Source organism: Hyaena hyaena, unplaced genomic scaffold (assembly GCF_003009895.1).
Source record: "Hyaena hyaena isolate Hyena2069 unplaced genomic scaffold, ASM300989v1 scaffold_36, whole genome shotgun sequence".
Lineage (NCBI taxonomy): Eukaryota > Metazoa > Chordata > Mammalia > Carnivora > Hyaenidae > Hyaena > Hyaena hyaena.
The window spans coordinates 5,777,835-5,800,130 of NW_024080668.1; the positions used below are offsets into that span (position 1 = coordinate 5,777,835).

At 38.5% G+C, this 22,296-nt stretch overlaps 1 protein-coding gene across 1 annotated transcript; it reads right to left on the reverse strand.

Moving 5' to 3' along the window:
• Positions 1-1,726: 1,726 nt before the first annotated feature.
• On the reverse strand, positions 1,727-20,288 carry LOC120229906 (NXPE family member 4-like). The gene is made up of 5 exons (XM_039229227.1): positions 20,196-20,288; positions 12,554-13,287; positions 12,001-12,059; positions 5,549-5,755; positions 1,727-2,406 (listed from the first exon to the last, which is right to left on the reverse strand). Exons 1-5 carry the CDS (start codon positions 20,286-20,288, stop codon positions 1,871-1,873), a joined length of 1,629 nt encoding a protein of 542 aa, XP_039085158.1. The 3' UTR covers positions 1,727-1,870.
• Positions 20,289-22,296: the final 2,008 nt, after the last annotated feature.

Genomic DNA, 22,296 nt, shown 5'->3' on the forward strand with positions numbered 1-22,296 from the left:
ACAATCTATGGTACTGCCCGAGTTACGGTAACCATTCCTTCCCTCCTTTGCATTCTCTTTTCTTACTCTAGTTCTCCTTCATTCTATTTTCCCTCCCTCTAACGCTTTCCAATTGTAATCAGGATAAAACTCAAAGTCCTTGCCATAGGTTACAAAGGCCAAATATGATCTGGCTCCTCCCTTCCTCTGTAACTTCTCCCTCCATATTTCCTGTTTTGACAATACTCCAAGCATAATGATCTCCTGTTCCTTAAATAAACCAAGCTCCATTATGTCTCATGGGTTTTGCAATCATCATTTTTTCTGTCCCTATTTCTCTCATGGATGCCTCATTTCCACTATTTTGATCTTACTTGAAGTGCTCTCCCCTCTGAGATGCTTTCTCTAACTGTCCTTGTCACCTCCATCATCCTCATGCCATCAGAACATTATATACTTTGTTTATACCACTTTAGCAGGTTAAAATTATTTTAGATCTATATTATTTCTTCATTATAACAAATTCTTTGATGGCAGAGAATTCATTTGCCTTTGTGACCACTTTATCCCTAAAGACTAGAACAGTTCCTGGAACATGACGGATAATATTTTTGATCATCTGAATGTGTACCGGGCACTGAACTGTGAACCCTTGTTCATGGGCAGATAAGTAGAAAATTTATTATCCTTTACTCAGAGGAAAGTGGATAAATAGATTTATGATGTTTCTATTATAATTGTTCTTTCTTAGAAGTAGCTAGAGTAGGTTAGAGGCTCTGTACTATCTGGGGCATGGTTTGGAGTGAAAAATTAAGGAAGAATATGATGTCCAGTTGTTTTATGATCATGGTATTTCCCCTTTCAACTGAAATTCTATCAATCATTCCTTTTTGGTTAAGTTTTGGGAAGGTCTGTTAAAAAGCAAGTGAGGGAGATTAAAATATTAAGCCTACATATGTAGTTTACAGAAACCAATGTTTTGATTATCGGTTTTCAAACAGTTTTAAGTAGTGGAGCTTTTTCAAATCAAAAGTCCTCCCAGAAACCCAGCACACATATAGGTCAACACAGCTGATATGCTGGCTGAAATGGTGTAGCCAAACTTGTAGCCTGGCCACTGGCCACCTCTTCTAAGTCCTGTTCCTCTAAGCAGTACCTGAAGTACCACCTATAGCACCCAGATCTGTACAGAGCAAGGTTGGAGAATCACAAATCTTAGACTAACTCCTTTATTTGGGAAATAGACCCAGAGAGCTTACGTGACTTATCCAAAGTTGTAAAATTACTGTCAACAAAAGGACAGAAGCTCAGCTTCTTGAATGCTAGGGCTCTGTGCTTTCACCAATTATTTTATATTCCTGGAGAATAAATTCTATCAAATCAGGTTAGCACCTAGCAGTAAGAGTTCTTAAATGGAGAGAAGAATCAAAGGTTTTTAGTATCCAGGGGGCCTTCCTTGGAATTCTGCTGCTCTTCTAGGACTAAGGGCATGGAGAGTTATCTCACAAGACTTCTCTTGCCACTTGGAAATTATCTTGAGTTTGTCTTTCATGGTAGAGACAAGAAAATGGGACCGCTTTCTCCAAATATTTGTTGTATGGCTTTATTGCACTGAATTTCTATGAATCAGAAATTTTAACCACTAGGAGTATTGACTTTCTATTTGTAAAGAGTTGCAGGACTCTGATCAAGAAGTATAGGTCCTTTTCATGAGCATTACATTTTTTTTTCTCAAGTGGAAGCCTAATTAGAAATAATTGATTTGGTTGAATGGGTGATTTATGGATTAGCCATAGTGCAGATTATCTCACGCTGATTGGGGAGCAGAGTCAAACACAGTATCTAACAAGGCAGCAAACACTTGATAAATGATAAATTTCAGAGGTGTTATCTAGCAAATATAGTTTAACAATATATTAATTTGATTTCTGACTACAGATTGAGGTGGGTGGACACTATTTGTGCCATATGCAATTGTTATATCCCAGGCATCAATGATGCCCACATTGAGATCTTGAAAAATGTCATTAATGGCAAGATACTGGATGTAGCCATGAAAGTCGCTAAATCTTTCCACATCATTGTGCATCTCTCTGATGTTTTCTGACTTGATGATAACCATAGTGTCTGGGCTTCTCAGAAGAAGACGCTGAACAGCCTTGTGGACATTGAGAGCCCTTCGGATAAAAACGTCAATGGGGAAGGGTCTGAAATGCTGACCCAGAGAAATAACAATGATAGTGTTTTTTTCTCCTCCAGTTCTGTCAATGACTCGGGCAATGTACTCAATTTCTTTCACCGAATAGGTCAATGATCCGATCAAAGGATAACCATGTTTTTGCCACTGAATGTTGATACTCTTATCCAAGTCCACAGCAAGTTGGTGGCGAAATTTTCCAGACTCATGCAGATCCACTGACTTCAGTGCTGATGACAAACAGGCAATCCCAAAATGAAAGAAGTATACAATTATAAAGATCATAAAGACAGAAGAGAAGGTTTGGTGTTTATAATCAGATAAGTTAATCATGATTGATTATTGGTTCAAATGAAAGAATAGTTTTGAAAATTATTTGAATCAAAAGTGTTATGCAGATAAGAAATTATATACACTCCCTTGTAGAGCCATGCGGCAGCAAATTGACTGGAGATGGAAAGCATTGAAGTAACTTCACTGGAACCTGGTGGAGTTAATTTTTTAGGCATTATTTTTGTACATTTTGTCAACTGTAGATTAAGTTTATTTGAGGACAGAGAAAGTACTAATCGAAGTCTTTACATTTCAAAAACCAAATAAACCAAATATGCGGTTTCCTTAAGACTGGAATTATATTCTACGCTTCTGTGTTTCCTTTACCTATGCTTAGAATGGTATTGAGCATGCCATCTATAATAATGGTTTTGCTATTCATTTGTGAAGGGCTTCATAGTTTACAAAACATTTATTTGGATATTATTTGGATATATTCATTCACCTCAAAGTGTGCCCCCCCCCCACGCACACACATGCAAGTCCCCCTTATCCATTGAAGATACATTCCAAGACTCACAGTGGATAACTGTGAAACTGCAGATAGTACATATACAGTTCAGTGCTATGTTTTTTCCTATACATACACACCTATGATAAAGTTTATAAATTAGGCACAGTAAGAGATTAACAATAATTATAACAATATACTGGAATAAAGTTATATAAACATGATCTCTCTTTCAAAATATCTTGTACTGCCCTCATCCTTTTTCTTTTCTTGTGAAGATATGAGATGATAAAATGCCTCCATGATGAGATGAAATGAGGGGAATGATGCAGGTGCTGTGATGAAGCCTTAGGCTACTACTGACCTTCTGACAATATGTCAAGAAGATGATCTTCTGCTTCCAGACCACAGCTGATGGTGAGAAACTCAAGCTGTGGAAAGTGAAACCACGGATGGGGGGGGGGGGGGACTACTGTGTGCGCACGCGCGCGCACACACACACACACCAATTTAATTGCCATGCTATTTAATTACCAAGAGATGAAATGACCTGTTCAAGATTATACAGCTAGTAAGTGACAGAATCTGCACTTGAACTTGAAGTTCTTCCTAATTCTTGTGAAAACAGTCTACGCAATCTTAGAATTTATGAAAATATCATGTGAATAGAATAAAATGAAGTCCTTCAATTTTTCATCCTATAAATTAGGCCTTTATCAGACTGTCGGCGCCAGCTGCTTTGTAGTTAGAACTTCTGAGGAAAATATGGGTAAGAGGATTATTAATGCTTTGTAACCAGGGCCATCTTTGAAGTATAGGGTAACATTTAAAGTCTTAACCCAGGGGGTTTGAAAAATGAAGACACTGGAGCATTAGCTGAAGGAAAATGGCAGTATCATTGTCTTCATTCTGCTGCTAATTTATTTCAATTTCCTTTCCCAAAGCATGCTCCAAGATTTAACTTTTAACAAAATATGCAACAGACATTTTGCTGCAATTTAAAAGATTAGACAAAGAGGGAGGTAACTTGGTAATTCAGTACTTTCTATAACCTAAGAGACCCACTGATGTTATGCTAGAGATGTTATGCTAGAGATGACCAGCAGATCCTTAATTTTTTAAAGATTACCACCAAATTGAGGTGTGGAGGAGTTCAGAGGTCACAATTTAAAACTGTACCCTTCTGTTGGGAATTCCACATACTGCTCGGGGCCAAGGCCCTACTGATTTTCTCTTAATACTGGGAGGAATAGCTTCCCTTCTAAGTTGAGATCACAAGAGTGGCATCATGTCAGAAAGGCCATAATGGAGCCACATAAGGTGCACTGTCCCCAGTGATGACAGCCAGACCCCAGGACACAATGGGTAGACAGTAATAGTTTTACAGGTAAGAGTGCTAAATTCTACTAGTGAACTCTGAATTATTTTTGGTCCATTCTTGGTTTAATAAAGAAAGAACTGGACTAAGATTCTAGCCACTGGATTCCAGCCCCAACCTGGATGTTAGATAACTGCGTTGAAGTTTTCTAGACACTTACTTTCTGTCTGTGTGCCTAGAAATGTGTTAAACATTTTATAACTATTATCTTATTTAGTATTTATAACTACCAGATAATATGTGTAGTTGACTGACGAGGAAAATGATACACAGACAATAAGTAACATGCCAAAGGTCATGGCTCCTAAGTGGCGCAGTTTATATATGTTACTACTTAAAAGCATGGGCTTTTTTGGCCTATTTCTTTTTTTTTTTTCCTGTTCTTTTTGATAATCATTTCTTTTGGGGCAAGCACAATTGGGGGAGGGGCAGAGAGAGGAGGGACAAAGGATCCAAAGCAGGCTCTGCGCTGCCTGTCAGTGAGCCAGATGTGGGGCTTGAACTCACAAACCGTGAGATCATGACATGAGTTTTTTTGGCCTATTTCTAACTGACACAAAGTCATCACCTTGCTGTCGTCTCTCTTTTCATGTAATGATACAAAGAAAACTTCACTATGTGACAAACAGTTCTAAATGCATTACTTCATCTTACCAGGTGGGTACTATTTTCATCTGCATTTTACTGATGAAGACACTGAGGGGGACAGTAGTTATGTAAATTGCCCAATATTATCCAGGTAGAACATGGAGAAGCCAGATTTTGCTTCCAGGGCAACTGGATCTAAAATCCACACTCTTATGCATCATGCCAATGGGCATGATAATATCTTATGTTATTTTCAGCTCTGTTAACCATTTTCTGAGCATGCTGGCTACAAACTGAGGCATTCAGTAGGGCATTCTGCAGGGTTAGGAATATAATAAACCTTTTCTATACTTGCTCCCTTCGAGTCAGATAAGTATATTCTTTTAAAGGAAATACAATGATGTCTTGAAAACTTTGGGTATGTTGTGATTAGGAAATATGAAGAAGGGACATTTCTCAGTGTTCCTTTGAAGTAAAAAGTAATTTCTTTAAGAGATATGAATGGAGGAGGGCACTTGTGGGGATGAGCACTGGGTGTTAACAATATGGAAACCAACTTGACAATAAACTATTTAAAAAAATAAAGAGAGAAAGATGAATAATAGGTTAGACTGTGGCATACTGCTGATACTGTTTTTGAAATATTCCATCCACTGGCGAATTTTGGAATCTCCCATTAGATATATGAATTTTCCTCTTAGGCATTCTTTCATTTTGATTGGAGCCAAACTACAGGAGACAGGATTCCATGTGTCTTTCCAGACATGTCCACCAGGGACTGTGGATGCCATTCCAAACTCACATTTCTTTTTCATTGGAACTGTTTTTTCTGCAAAAGAATCAGCAAGATAGATCTAAAATACCACATTATTCATCAGTATTTATTAAGAATCTATTATCTTTTCTAAGTATCCTCTTAATAGGTCATGAGGGAGGTGAAAAATCTTATTGAAACATCATCCTTTAAGTGTAAATGCTATTTTATAGTAAAATTTTTTTTCTGATATAAATTTTCTAAGTGATGCCCATTAACATTCATTATAGAGAACATGTTTTCTATCCCTTTCCCCTCCCCAAGTAAAAGAACATTCTGGGTAAAATTTAAGTATTTGTTTGCATTTCTATGAAAGTGATCAATACTTGCTTAGTAATAAGAACTCATGTATTTTGACATTTTATTCCTTTACCCCAAGTTTGCCACAGTCTGTCACAATGTCTTAAATGCCATCATCAAACTAAATTCTTTGAACAGAGGGTCCAGGATGGCAGCATAGGAAGACCCTGAACTCAACTTGTCCCATGAATACACCAAATCTACAATTACATATACAGCAATTCCTCCTGAAAAACTGAGGGCTGACTGAAAAGTTCTGCATGACAAATGATAGAGGGACTACGTGGAGAAGGGCAAAAAAGATGGAGGCCTGGTAACAATAGGAGCCACATTCCCAATGAAGCAACCTGAAATAGGGAGGGAAATTGTGGAGGGGCCCACATAGAGACTTGTCTGTCCTAGGGCAGAGCAAAAACCAGCTATTTAAAAGGCAACTAATCTATAAGTAAAGAAAATCTGTTTACCAATCCTAGATCATCTACCAAATAGGCAAGAAGCTACTGAAACTCTTTCTGGGGCTGGAGATGCCAATGAGTGCCACTTTTTGCATTCTCCTTCCACCTTAATAGCCTTGATGGGAGCAGAGTCCAAGGGCTCTAGCCAACTTCCTAGAGCTGTCCCCAAGCAAGTCCTGGGCCCCTAGCTCACAACAGTTCAAGCTGTCCCTAGAGGAACCACCTCACTCCCAACCCTCCAGTGTGTGCCCTCCCCAGCTCCAGCTGTCTTGCCAAGGGGCTCCAGAGTGGCATACCACAGGATTCCTCCAGGCCATGCTTGAGCCTGCCATCCTGCCAAGGTGGCCTAGACTGCCCTGGCATGCTATGCACCAGGAGCTCCCTGGCATGCACCCACTCCAGACTCCACTATCTGGCAAGGCACTGTGTGTGATAGGTGCCACTGACCCAGGCCCACTCCAGGTCCAGCTGTCTCACCAAGGTGGTCCCTGCACAACACACCCTGAAACCTCATGACCCATGCCTGCTCCAGCCCCAGTCATCCTACCAAAGCCATCAAGCACACAGCTTACACACAGGGGATGCTCCTGCACAAGGCCACACTTTTAAGACTGAGAGACATAATTATTCCGCCTATTTCATAGAAAAAAACCCTGAGAGTCAAGCAAAATGAGGAACAGAGAATTATGTTCCAAATGAAAAAATAAAATAACCCCCCCTGAAAAAAAAACCCTAACAAAACAGAGATAAGTAATGGTTATAATGATGCTCACCAAAATGGAAGGATGGAGAACTTAAAGAGTTAGAAAACGTAAAAAAGAATGAGAGCTGAAGAATACAAACTGAAATGGAAAATACACTAGAGTAAATCAACAGTAGAGTAGATACAACAAAAGAATGGGATAGAAATCTGGAAGACAGAATAATGAAAATCACCCAAACTGAATGACATAAACACCAAAATAAATTTAAAAAATAAAAAATAAAGGATAATTTCAGGTAGCCATGGGATAACATTAAGCATACTAACATTTACATTATAGGGATCCCAGAAGAAGAAGAGAGAGAATGAAATGGGCAGAAAAATTCATTTGAATAAATAATGGCTGAAAACTTCCCTAACCTGGAGAAAGAAATAGACATCTAGGTCCAGGAAGCACAGAGAGTCCCAAAGAAGTTGAATCCAAAGAGATCAATCACACCAAGACCTGATATGCCAATTAAAATAGCAAAAGTTAAGGATAAAAAGAGGATCTTTTTTTTTTTTTTAAATGTTTTATTTATTTCTAGGAGAGAGAGAGAGAGAGAGACAGTGTGAGCAGGGGAGGGTCAGAGAGAGAGGGAGTCACAGACTCTGAAGCAGGCTCCAGGCTCTGAGCTGGCAGTCAGCACAGAGCCCGACGCGGGGCTCGAACCCACGAACCGCGAGATCATGACCTAAGCGAAAGTGGACGCTTAACCGACTAAGCCACCCAGGCGCCCCAAAAAGAGGATCTTAAATAAGGAAGAGGAAGATAATCACATACACAGGAATCCCCATAACGTTATCAGCTGATTTTTAGCAGAAACTTAGTAGGCCCGAAGAGAGTGGATGTATATATTTAGAGTGCTGAAAGGAAAAACTTACAATAAGGAATACTCTACTCTACCTAGCAAGGTTATCATTCAGAATTGAATTGAAGGAAATATACAGTTTCCTGGACTAGCAAAAACTAAAGGAGTTAATCACCACTAGATTGGACTTACAAGAAATTATAAAGGTTTTTTGTTTTTTTTTTTTAAAGAGAAAACAATAGGCCATCTGTGTGTGTGTGTGTGTGTGTGTGAAAAGTTCATTAGTAAAGGCAAAAGGCAGTAAAGTGAAAAGGCAGTAAAGGTAGTAAGTCAGTCACTTAAAGAACTAATATGAAAGTTAAATACAAAAACAGGCTAGGCCACTATAACTACAAATGGGGGGAGCAAATGTAGTGTTTTACAATGCATTTGAACTTAAGCAACTATCAGTTTAAAAGTGTATATATATATATATATATATATATATATACACATACTACATATGTATATGTATATGTATGTATATATATGTATATACACATATACATATGTAGTATATATATATATACTAATTCAAAGGGGGTACATGGAACCCAATATTTATAGCCTCACTATTGACAATAGCCAAAGTATGAAAAGAGCTCAAATGTCCACTGACTGATGAATGGATAAAGAAGATGTGTAGATATACAACGGAATATTACTTGGTGATCAAAAAGAATGAAATCTTGCCAATTGAAACAATGTGGGTGGAACTAGAGGGTCTTATGCTAAGTGAAATAAGTTAGACAAAGACAAATATCATGATTTCACTCATATGTGGAATGTAAGAAACAAAACAGGTGAACATAGGGGAAGGGAAAGGAAAATAAGATAACAGAGAGGTAGGCAATCCATGAGAGACTGTTAAATACAGAGAACAAACTGAGGGTTGATGGAGGGGAGGTGGGTGGGGGGATGGGCTAAATGGGTGATGGGTATTAAGGAGGGCACTTGTTGGGATGAGCACTGGGTGTTATATGGAAGTGATAAATTACTGGTTTCTACTCCTGAAACCAACTGTACACTGTACATTAGCTGATTTGAATTTAAATAAATAAATCAATTTTAAAAATGAAAATTAAAAAAATAATAAATGGCATTAGGAAAACTGGACAGCTACATGTAAAAGGATGAAACTGGATCATTATCTGATACCATATACAAGAATAAGTTAAAAATATATTGAAAGGTTTGAATGTAAGACCTGAAACCGTAAAACTCCTAGAAGGCAGAACCCATTTGACACTGATTTTACCAATACTGCCGGGGAACAATTTCCTAAGGCAAAGGCAACAAAAGTTCATATATATAAATGGGATTACATGAAGATAAAAAGCTTTTGCACAGTGAAGGAAACCAACAAAACAATACAACAAACTACTGAATGGGAGAAGACAATTGCAAATCATAATCATAAATGGTGACTATCCAATATATATAAAGAACTTAATAACTTAGTATAACCCTCGCCCCTCAACAACCTGGTATTGAACATAGGACCTGCATAGTTTGTCCACAGAAGACATAGAGTGTTGGACAACAGACACATGATAACATGCTCAACATCATTAATCACTCGGCAAATGCAAATCAAAGGCACAATGAGATCTCACCTCACAGCTGTCAGACTGGCTATCATGGAAAAGACAAAAAGTAACAAGTGTTGTTGAGGATATGGAGAAAAAGGACTCCTGCACACTGTTAGTGGGAGTGTAAACGGATGTAGCCACTATGGAAAACAGTCTAGAGTTTTCTCAAAAAATTAAAACTAAAAATGGCAGAAGAATCACTAATTCCACTTTGGGGTATTTGAAAAAAACTAAAAATACTAATCTGAAAAGACATATGTGCCCCTATGTTTACTGCAGCATTATTTACACCAGCCAAGATATGGAAGCAAACTAAGTGCCTATCAATAGATGAATGTATAAAGAAAAGGTGTGTGTGTGTGTGTGTGTGTGTGTGTGGTATATATATTTACAAAATGTCTATGTGTGTGTATATATTTATGTGTACACACACACACACACACACACACACAGGAATGTAAGTGAGCCATAAAAAAAGAATGAGATCTTGCCATTTACAACAGCATGGATGAAACTAGAGGGTATTATGCCAAGGGAAATAAGTCCAACAGGAGAAGACAAATAAATGCCTTATAATTTCACTTATATGGGGAATCTAAAAAACGAAAACAAATGAACAAGACAGGACACATAGATACAGAAAACTGTTGGTTAGCAGAGTAGGGAGAGATCAGGGTGCAGGTGAAATAGGTGAAGGGGATTAAAAGGTACAAACTTCCAGTTGAAACTCAAACAAGTCATGGGGTGTAAAGTACATGTAACATTGTAATAATTTTGCATGGTGACTGGACATCATGGGGATCATTTCTTAATGTATAAAAATATCAAATCACTGGGATATATACTAAAAATAATAGGAAAGCGCAGGTCAATTATACTTTAAGAAAAGAGACACTTAATAGAAGCAAAAAAGAAAAATACTCATAAATCCTTTGTGTTAAATGCAGAGTAACATAAAAAATAATTAAGAACTAGTTTGTGTTGGCACTTGGGCAGTTCACATGGAAAAGGCTGCAGGCTGGAGTAGAGTTCTGGAGATCCAAAATAGGCCAGGCATCAACCCATGAGCCAGTGGTTTGTGAGGAGTCTGGGAATCCGAGTGGCTCTTGGTGAATGTTCACCGACGAAAAAAGTAGTTTAATATTTTAACACGTGGCATGAGCGTATTTGGGCAAAATATGACATTTCTTCTTTTAGGTACATGTTTAAACTTCAGTGAAAGTAAGTTTAGCAGCAATTATCAATCTGTTGATGCTGAATTTACAGAGACACAAAAGATTTTGCCTTAAATCATTTGAAAGAGAGATTTCTTCAGATATTTGAAGTCAAAGAAATTGAAGAGAAATTAATAAATGTAAGTGTGGAGGTGCTATTTTATGTTAGAATGTTTTGAAAGGCAGCAAAAACCAAGAGGGGAACTGTAATTAACTTTTTTTTAAGTTTATTTTTGAGGGAGAGAGAAAGAGCGAGAGCGAGAGCAAGAACGAGAGAGAGCGCACACACACAAGTGAAGGAGGGGGAGAGAGAGAGAGAATCCCAAGCTGGTTTTGTGCCATTAGCACAGGGCCCGACAAGAGTTTCAAAACTCATGAACTGTGAGATTGGGACCTGAGCTGAAATCAAGAGTCGGACCCTTAACTGACTAAGACACCCAGGCACCCCCTCCCCATTTTTTTTAATGAACAAACTCTCAGATGGTAGGCTGAAAACCTCTAGATGGTGATTTTTGGGTTCTTCGTGATGTAGGAAGGGGATGATGGCAGTGGTGTAGAGGGGTAAATACCTAGGTGTAAGTTGGGAGAGAATTTTGATGTTTGTAGGTTATTGTGTTGGATGATCAGGTAATATGTTGCCTGATAAATAGATTAATGATGAGTTACATTTCTTAAAACAGGTTTATGATATCCTAGTGATTCCAATCATTTATTCACCTGGGTAACTGATATGTTGGCTCGCCACAGAGAAGCCTGATGGGCAGAGTACCAATGGGACTGGTAACAATGAACAAGTCCACCAGAAGAAAGAAATGCTTTAAATGGATTTAGTGCTGGGGCATCTGGGTGGCTCAGTCTGTTAAGTGTCTGACGTTTGAGATCAACTCAGGTCATGATCTTGCAATCCGTGGGATTGAGCCCTGCATTGGACTCTGTGCTGACAGCATGGAGTCTGTTTGGGATTCTCTTCCTCTCTCTCTGCCCCTCCCCTGCACTCACTCAACTCTCTCTCTCTTTCTCTTCTCGATCTCTCTATACAAACAAACAAACAAACAAACAAAAGGGTTTAGTATTAAGCACCACTCATTATCACAAAGAGAACTTACTGTTGCATTTGGAGACACTAATGGTGTTGTTTTCCATAATCTCTACACCCACATTTGACCTTGAAGAGACAAATACAGGAAATAATCTGCAGGTGACCTCCAAGATCAGGAAATCAAGAAGCCACATTATCTATTGCTTCAGTTACTTCCTAATTCTAATAATTGACTACTGTGCTCACAGTTCTAGGCCACTTATTAATTTTCCTTTTCTGTGTTTACCAGTCCAGGGGGTGCAGGTACACAGAAAGTGTGCAAGGTAATTTATGGAGGTAAGAATATATTTGAGCATTTAATTACATGAGTATTTCTCATTCCCTTTTAGCTTTTACTCTGTTTGTGTTTCTTTTTGTTTCAATGATAAGAGTTAAATATTCAAAAAGATTGGGGACTACTGGAAAGTAAACACTGTCCCCAAATGAATTCACAGATCTTTTCTAAAATGGCTCTTTATAGAGTGCCAAAACTGACATACTCATAGCACTTTCATTGGATCAACACGTAGGTTAAATCATTATGATATTCTCCCAGGTAGTCTCCGGAAAGAATTACTTACCTTTCTAAGAGTCTCCATTCCTGTTTGCTAAGGTAAGAAATATCCTTGTTTTTGGAATGCATGTGAGTGAGTGCAGCACAGGGCGCGTGCTGAGGTCTCACACAGTAGAAGGCTTCTTGGTCTTGAGTATCCAGGTATTCACACAGCTCAGTGCTTGAGTTTAGAACCAGGGCACAATCAGTATTGACATGGGAGGTGCCACTGGCAAACTGGCCCGTTAAGATCACCTTGTCATAGCCTTGGTTCCTTGCCCTCCAGAGGGCCGACACCCCCTCACTGGGGTGGATGAGCAGGAGAGACAGGGAGACCCAGCCCTCCCAGAACAGGGTAAAGCTGACAAGATAGGTGCCGTTGTTGAAGTCTGTCACTTTTCCTGAAGCACCTGCCTTCAGAGCTGGGGAGGACATCCTGGCCCTCAGGAAATCCCTGCCATATATCTTCCTGTGTCCCAAGTGGTCCCTCACCTCCAGCAGGATGTCTAGCTGATCCCCCCTGCAGTAGGCACCTCGGGGGTGGAGGATGGTGGCTGTGCTGTGTGCAGCACTGGTGGTGGTGGTCACGCAGGTGAAAGGTCTGGGTAGGATCCGCTGGTCTAGTTTCTCCATGATTCTCTTTATTCTTAGCTCAGCCTCTGCTGATGAAGCCACTGGATGCAGTGGTACTTCAGGACATGAAGGCTTCATGATAAAATTCCAGTGATGGAGGGAGATGGGCATCTTAAGTGTAGTCCGTATCTGAGATGATAATGAATAAAGAACATAGAAAATGTTTTTATGTAACATGATAATTTTTGGTAGGATGACCAACATTGATCCTTTATAGAATAATAGCAGATGCAAAACCTAAAATAAAATGATATGGAGATTATCATATATGTTGCATGAAAAATAAGGTTCCTCAAATTTGGTGCAGAACTCCACTTTTCACTGGCTCATCTATTTTGGTTTCTAAGATCTTCTTCCCTAAGGTGGTCATGATAAAATACATTTTTACTGGGGCACTTGGGTGGCTCAGTTGGTTGAGCATCCATCTTCAGTGCGGGTCATGATCTCACAGCTTGTGAGTTCTAGCCCCACGCTGGGCTCTGTGCTGACAGCTGGGAGCCTGGAGCCTGCTTCAGATTCTGTGTCTTTCTCTTTCTCTGCCCCTCCCCAACTCATGATATTTCTCTCAAAAATAAACATTAAAAAGTTTTTTTTTTAAATGCACTTTCACTGGGCATTTGTGAAGATGTGAAAGTGTTTTTTAACTGCATAGCACACAAATGTTTATTGTTTTATTATTATATTTAAGATTATTATATTTAAGAATATTTAAGATTATGATATAATCTTAAAACTAGAATTCAGTCATTAAAAATATTCTTAAGAACATGTTTAAGATGCATGGGGCTTTTATGTAAAATGTGATTTTTTCCCCCTGATGTTTTATACTTTGCTTAAATGTTTTATGATATTAGTATTTTTCAGCTTGTCTCAGTTAACTTAATAGATAATAAATATAGGTTTATAACAATGCTTATTTTCTAATCATAAAGTAACTGATTATAAAATGCTTTTCCTTCCTTCCTTCTTTCTTTTTCTTTTTTTTTTTTTTTTTTAGAGTTTATTTATTTTGAGAGAGAGACTGGGAGCATCCATGTGAACGGGGAAGTGCAGAGAGAGAGAAGGAGAGAGAAAATCCGAAGCAGACTTTGTTCTGTCAGTGTGGAGCCCAACGTGGGGCTCAGTCTCACAGATCATGACCTAAGCTGCAATCAAAGGTAAGAAGCTTAACCTACTGAGCCACCCAGGTGCCCCTGAAATAACATTGATTATTAAAAATGGGAGACGTGAAACTGTATAGGGAATATAAATCAGTGACAATATGCCAACTACTGATAACTACTATTAACATTTTGGTGTCTGTATGCGATTGAACATGATTGTGAAGAAGCTGAATATTACTAATGAATTTTGACTTAAAAAAATAATGTTAAAAACTTCACCTCATGTCGCTGGCTCACATAGTATTCCAGCCTATGGATACAACTTAACAGTTTACCTATTTTCATCTTTTGGACATTTATTACACTCAACTTTTATAATTCTGCAAAGAACACCTTTTGGTGTAAGTCTTTACAATCCAGGTTATTTGCTAAGAACTCAGAAAATTATTGGTCCAATGTGGTGAATACTCCTGAAGCTCTTAATACAGGCTGGGAAATAATTTTTCAGAAATGTGGCACCAGTCTGTGCCTGAAGCAGCAGTGAATGAGAATTCTAGTCTTACAAAATGCTTACTACACTGGCTAGCTCATTTTTAGGGATATTTGCCTGGATTAAAACCAAACTCTGTCACCCACTAGTTGCACAATCTTGGTTAAGTTTCTTATTTCTCTGTTGATCAGTTTCATCATCTAAAAAATGGAGTCATAAAAGTAAACATCTGATATGTTATTGTATTAATGGGCTAACACATGAAAAGCATTGGGCATGGTACCTGGTATTCACTTAGTGTTTTTATTACTTTCTCCATTGTTTGATAAATAAAAATGTTTCTATAAAGAAAATATTAACCTATCAAATAAAAATGGTAATCACAGTAATTATAGTATTATCTCAGAACTTTCGATAAAGGCAGAATAACTTGTGTTAGACCAATTTTGCAGATAACAATAAACTCTAAACCAAAAACAAAGAAAATCCTTTCCATAAGCGCTGGAGAGTGACCACAAGCAGACTGATACTAGAGGGAAGTTGAACTTGGAATAAGGAATAGCAATGGACTCGCATTATAAGGGGTGTTAACTCAGGTTCTTCAGGCAGAAGGGAAATTAGACAAATAGAAACATGGATCTTCTGGAAGGAATGAACACCACCAGAAATGGTATCTATAGGGCTAAATATAAAATACTATGTGTTTGTCTCCTAATTTCTCTAAAATGAATATACTTATTAAAAATTTTTTTAGGTTTATGTATTAATTTTGAGAGAGAGAGAATGCGAGCACAGGAGGGGCAGAGAGGGAGAAAGAGAGAAGGAATCCCATGCAGGTTCTGCACCGTGAGTGCATAGCCTGATGGGGGGATCAATCTCATGAACTGCGAAATTATGACCTGAGCTGAAACCAAGAGTCAGATGCTTAACTGACTGAGCCACCCACGTGCCCCAAAATATTTACTTATTTTTGAGAGAGAAGGAGCACAAGCAGGGGAGAGACAGAGAGATAGGGGCACAGAGGATCCAAAGGAGGCTTCATGCCCTGATGCAGGGCCTGACCTCACAAACTGTAAGTTCATGACCGGAGCCAAAGTTAGATGCTCAACTGACTAAGCCACCCAGGCACCCCTAAAATGCATGTGATTATTTAAAGTAAAAACCAATTTTGTAATAATATGACAACTGCAGCAATAAGAATAGGGTGGCGAGTCAATGGAAGTAAATGTTATTACAGATTACATGAAGTAGCATGATACTAACTATAAAAGAATGTGTATAATATTCCCTAAAGGAAACACTTAAAAAACAAACCCTTATAGCTGTAAAAATTATAAAGAAGCTAAAAGGAAATTCTAAAACAATTCAATTCATCCCAAAAGAGGAACAGAAGGGCCAAAGAGAAAACAAACAGCAAGTTGGTGGATTTAAACCTACTCATTAATTTCATTAACAATAAGTTGACTAGGGGTGCCTGGGTGTCTCAGTCAAGCTGACTCTTGATTTTGGCTCAGGTCATGAGGTCATGGTTAGTGATTTTGAGCCCCACATCAAGCTCTGCGCTGACGGCAGGGAGTCTGATTGAGATTCGCGCGCTCTCTCTCTCTCTCTCCCCACCCCTACCCTACTCTCTCTCAAACTAAAAAATATGAACATTATTTCTCATTGCCATGTAGTATTCCATCGTATAGATAAACCACATCTTCTTGATCCATTTGTCCGTTGATGGACACTTAGGCTCTTTCCATGTTTTAGCTATTGTTGAGAGTGCCGCTATGAACACTGGGGTACATGTGCCCCTATGCATCGGCATTTCTGTATCCCTTGGGTAAATTTCTAGTAGTGCTATTGCTGGGCCCTAGGGGAGTTCTATTGTTAGATTTTTGAGGAACCTCCACACTGTTTTCCAGAGGGGCTGTACCAGTTTACATTCCCACCAACAGTGTAGGAGGGTGCCCGTTTCTCCACATCCTCACAGCATCTAGAGTCCTCTGATTTGCTCATTTTAGCCACTCTGACTGGCATGAGGTGGTATCTCAGTGTGGTTTTGATTTGTATTTCCCTGATGAGGAGGGATGCTGAGCATCGTTTCATGTGTCTGTTGGCCATCTGCCATGTGTAGCAACATGGATGGACATTGAGGGTGTTATGCTGAGCGAAATAAGTCAGGCAGAGAAGGACAAATATCATATGTTTGCACGTATAGGAGGATTAGGAGGAACTTAACGGAGGACCATGGGGGAGAAGAAGGGGGGAAATGGTGGGGGAAAGGGAGAGAGGCAAACCATGAGAGACTCTTGAATGCTGAGAACAAACTAAGGACTGATGGGTGTGTGTGTTTGGGGGGGATGGGCATCGAAGGGGGCACTTATGGGGATGAGCACTGGGTGTTATATGGAAAACAACCTGACGATAAACTATTTGTAAAAATAAATAAATAAAATAAATAAATAATTGAAAAAAAATGAACATTAAAAAAACCAATAAGTTGAATAAACATATTTTTTAAATTTTATTTTAAAGTAATCTCTAAATACAATGTGGGGTTTGAACTCACAGTCCCAAAATCAAGAATCATGTACTCTATTGACTGAGCCAGCCAGGTGCACCTAAAGATAAAAAAGCAAGACCCAACTATTTGCTGTCTACCAAGAATGTAGTTTAAGTATGAAGTTATCTATAGACTGAAGGTAAATGGATGAAAAATAATATACCATTTAAGCATAAAAAAGCTAATATTAATGATAAAATAGACTTCAAGAGAAAGCATTTACCCAGATATAAAGATGGACACTTAATAGTGGTAAGGGTCAATTTGTTAGAAAACATAGCAATCATAAATGTCCATGTGCTGACACATACATGTATTTATATGTGAAACAGAAATTGCCAGAATTAAAGACAGATAAAGAAATCCACAATAATTAGAAACTTAAAAACCTATCTTAGGGGTGCCTGGGTGGCTGAGTCGGTTAGGCGTCCAACTTCAGCTCAGGTCATGATCTCAATTCCTGGGTTCGAGCCCCGCGTCGGGCTCTGGGCTGACAGCTAGCTCAGAGCCCAGAGCCTGTTTCAGATTCTCTGTCTCCCTCTCTCTCTCTCTGACCCTCCCCTGCTCATGCTGTCTCTCTTTCTCTCTCTCTCTCAGAAATAAATAAAAAACATTAAAAAAAATTTTTTTACAAAACCCTATTTTAGTTGCTATAGGAACTAGATAAAAATAATAAACTTAAAGACAGTAACATTATCATAGTAATGTCTTAACCATCAGATATTATGAGATTATAATTATCAGATAATTTTTTAATTGCTATAACTTCAAATAAAAGTTTAAAGTAATTTAAGTAATTTTTAGTATGAAAGAATTATACTCCATGCAAAATATCTTTGGCGAAAATAAATAGGAAAATCCTGATTCAAGATGAAGGACAAGGGACATATTATAGCCTCAATTTCCCACCAGAAAACTAATGAAATACAGAAAAATAAAAAACTTAAAACTTTCTAAGTATTCTTGGAAATAGGAAGAGATACCTTAATTAGACCAGAATTTCTAAGAAATCTGAAAAAGAGGGGTGTGTGGCCGGCTCAATCATGTGACTCTTGGTCTTGGGGATCATGAGTCCAAGCCCCACACTTGGGTGGAAAGATTACTTGAAGAAGGAGGAGGGGAAGGAGAAGAAGAAGAACAAAGAAGAAGGAAGAAGAAGAAATCTGAAAAGTAAAATGCAGATGAGGTCAGATCAAGGCAAAAAACCATGGCTCCAAATGCAGGTCAATGAGAATTCTGCAGAAGATGGAAGTCACTCCAGGGCCAGTACAAACCTGGAGGAAACTGATGAGAGGGTAAGAGGGGTAAAACAATGGCCCGTAGGAGGACATATCTGGGAAGGTTAGCACTTCCCTATTTTTCCACCTGTGCCCACCCAGGCAGCTAGAAATAGGGACTTCCGTACTCTACTGTGAGTAAAAACTATAGCTATTTGAGGGTATAGGGTAGGACCCTATTTGTGTGTCAATGCTCTAGACAAACGCAGACCATTTACTGCCCTGAGTACTCTCTGCAGCTGTGCTACAAACATGCTGGAGAAACCAGGGAACAGTCCTCAGAGGCCTGGCCACCATAGAATCTTAAGTATAAGAAGGTACACACCTTCTTAGCAAAAGTTTTATGAAAGCCAACTTGTGAAAGAAAAGGTATGAAGTTCAATAAAGAAAAAACAAAGGAAAAGAAAAAGAAAAGCAGAACTTTAAAACAAGTATATTTCTATCTTCAGAGACATGCCAGGTGATCTTTGCATCCATAAATTAATGAATCAGAGATCGTGGAAAACAACATCTTTCTGGTCAATATGCAAAAGTCAACTGTATTCCTTTCCATCAGCAACAAGGAATTAGAAAATGTATTTTAAAAACACTATTTACAACAGCAACAAAAAATTATAAAGTCGTGCCTAGTTATAAATCTAATAAAAGATATATCAGACACATATACAGACATTTTTAAATTTACTGATTGATCCTGAAGACCTAAATAAATGGGGATTACATATTGCCAAAGCGCAAAATATTATGAACATGTCAGTTTTCCCAATTTGATCTACATGGTTAATATAGCACACATAAAATGTAACTAAGGTTTTCCTATCAAATTTGACAGACCAACTGTAAAACATGTAAAGAAAGAGTAAAGGGCCATGATCAGCCAGGAGCCTTGCGAAATAAATTAACAAGGGTAGCTTGACCTATAAGTTTTCAAGAGTAACTATGAAGCTAATTATTATTAATTATAGCAATGTAGTATTGATGTGGGAAATATACATTGGTCAATGGAGTAGTACAAATGGGGGAGGGCCTGTACTTATCAGAAATTTTGACATATGACAAAAAATGTTGTAACAAATCGGCACAGAACAACTACAAATTAAGAAGAATGGAAAAGGTGATCATCCACATGCAAACAAAAATCAGCCAAGAAAAAACTCAGATTCATCACAGTATTAAAGTTCTAAAGCAACCTTTAAAGGTTTAAAAAGAATATTTAGATAAATAATCTGACACTGAAGTAGGGAAGGGTTTCTTAATACTCAAAAAGAATTGACTGTTTAAAAAGAAAGGCAAATTTTACTATATAAACATGAAAAGGTCCAGAACTTTCATTAAAGAAGATGAACAAACAAGCTACACACTGGGAGAAAATCATTACAGGTGCGTATGTGACAGAGGAAGAATGTGTGCATGCACGTGTATACACACACACACACACACGATTATCCTCTCCCATGCTACATAAAGGTTATCAAATACGTTAGTTTTTCAAGGTTGTGTAAGCTGTTCAAATTCTCATACTATGATGTAGAACTCTGGTTGTTTGGACTTTCCTAGAACAGGTGAAGTAGGAAGTAAAAATATACTTGTGTAAGACACAGAAAGAAGATTCCTACCTTTGTGGAGTTTTGGAAAACCATAAACGTGATCCAGGAGGCAAATACAAACAATAGTACCAACAGTGACTTATAATTTTTCATACTTGTCATGATTAGGATCCTGCAAGAGAGAATATAAAACAAGCACACACACACAGAAGAGAAATGCAGAAACACATAGAAAATTTATAACTCTTGATTCTTTCATCCTCAGTAAGTTTCTACCAGCACAGAACCTTGCCTCGCTCCTACCCCAATATCTTTTACTATCCCGCCAACTGCCATCTTTGGCTATCAACTTGTCATGGACTCTATGAAACTGAGGACCATTTATCTTGCCCACATCAGGCTTTTGAGTGGTTAAAGTGGGTGGGAGTCTTTTAAGCATAATGGACAATAAATATATGAACCACAGGATCAGCGTGAACTTGGTTATGGCCAGGAAGGTACAGGATTGTTGAGGTGAAGTCTCCAGGCTAGTTTTTCACCTGACAGGGTTCTTATACTCTTCCCTTAAACACAAAACGTAGTCACAAAACATCTTGGCAAATGTTGACTGTGATCAGCATAGTATCTCCAGGCCCTTTTAATGTAGCTTCATTTTTGCAGCATCCTTATTACAATTCTAATTATGCTCCTTATTCTTGTCTTCACGAGCCTTTCTAGTACCACTGAAGCTTACAAAGATTTTAAAACTTAGATTTATAAACTTCAGTGTTTTTCCATTGTTACATCTTAATTTCTGTCTTTGTGCAAGAACTTGAAGTTGTATTTTAAAAGGAGATTGCTTAGTGGTGCCTGGTGGCTCAGTTGGTTAGGTGGCTGAATTTGGCTCAGGACATGATCTCATGGTTCATGAGTTTGAGCCCTGCACCAGGCTCTCTGCTGTCAACATAGAGCCCACTTTGGATCCTCGGTCCCCATTTCCCTCTGCCCTTTCCCCACCCCTGCTCTTGCTCTCTCTCTCAAAAATAAAGAAGTATTTAAAAAAATCATTAAATGCTGCCTTTCTAAAAATTTTCCATCTTTCAAATTACTCTCCCCTAGAAACACCTACCCTAGATTCCCAGTTTATACACAGACATTAGAAGTTGTGGTACCCAAGAAAAAATGTTACCTGTTCCCCCACCTGCACCATTTTGAAAATGTTTTCATACCTTTAAAGACTGTATTCAATATACATAGGAACTACTGTAAGCTGAGTGTTGAGGCTTTGTTCTGGAGCCACCAGTGTACACCTGGGGTACGTCTCCTCTGTGCCAAAAGAAAACACAGCTTAAGTTGCCTGCGTGCTTTCAACTTGCAAACACAATCTTCTGCTTATTTCAGCGAATGAATCAGGCATGACAGCTCCACCTTAAGGGGGCACCTGGATCACAAGCTGTGGTTATCAGTTCATGCAGAATGGGGGAGGGAAAATGAAATCCTTGGTATAGTTTAGATAACTTTAATGTCTTTAGACTTTATTAGTCTAGTTATAGTACATATACAATAAACACATGACAAGGAAAAGACTGGATGAAACTGAACGTTTCAGCGATTGAGGGTCATCATTCCTGAAAAGCTGAGACTGCCTAGTTACCATGTGAGCCTTGTCATCAAAACCCAGTTGCCAGGATTCAAGTGCGTATCTTGTACATTGTAGGTACTCAATAAAATTTGAATTGAGCCGATGGAACCTCAAATACAATGTAGGCAGGACAATGATATTAACTCTCAAATAAGAGTAATAGCTTATAGTCACAAATTTGAATCCATCTGGGATTTGGATTCTTGAATTTATAGAAATGGTGCCAGAAAGAGCAGGTACCAGGGCAATTGTACTGGTGCCCATTGAAAGTAGTAGCTGATTACACTGTGGATCCCTCCACAGTCTCATTTGTGCTGTCCCACACAGGAAGTTAAGCATATTTAAACATGTCTGTCTGTCCATGTAAGAATCAAGATTTGTTTCACAAGCACATAAGAATCCTTCCAACATCCTTGATCATGCTCTACTGAACTGGCCTTAACAATACTTTGTATGTCTTACATGAGGACAGCTGGAGAAGCCGTTTTAACTTTGTGTGTATGACTGGGTCCAGGATTGCTCAATTCTGCCCTAGGGAGCCTTTAAGAG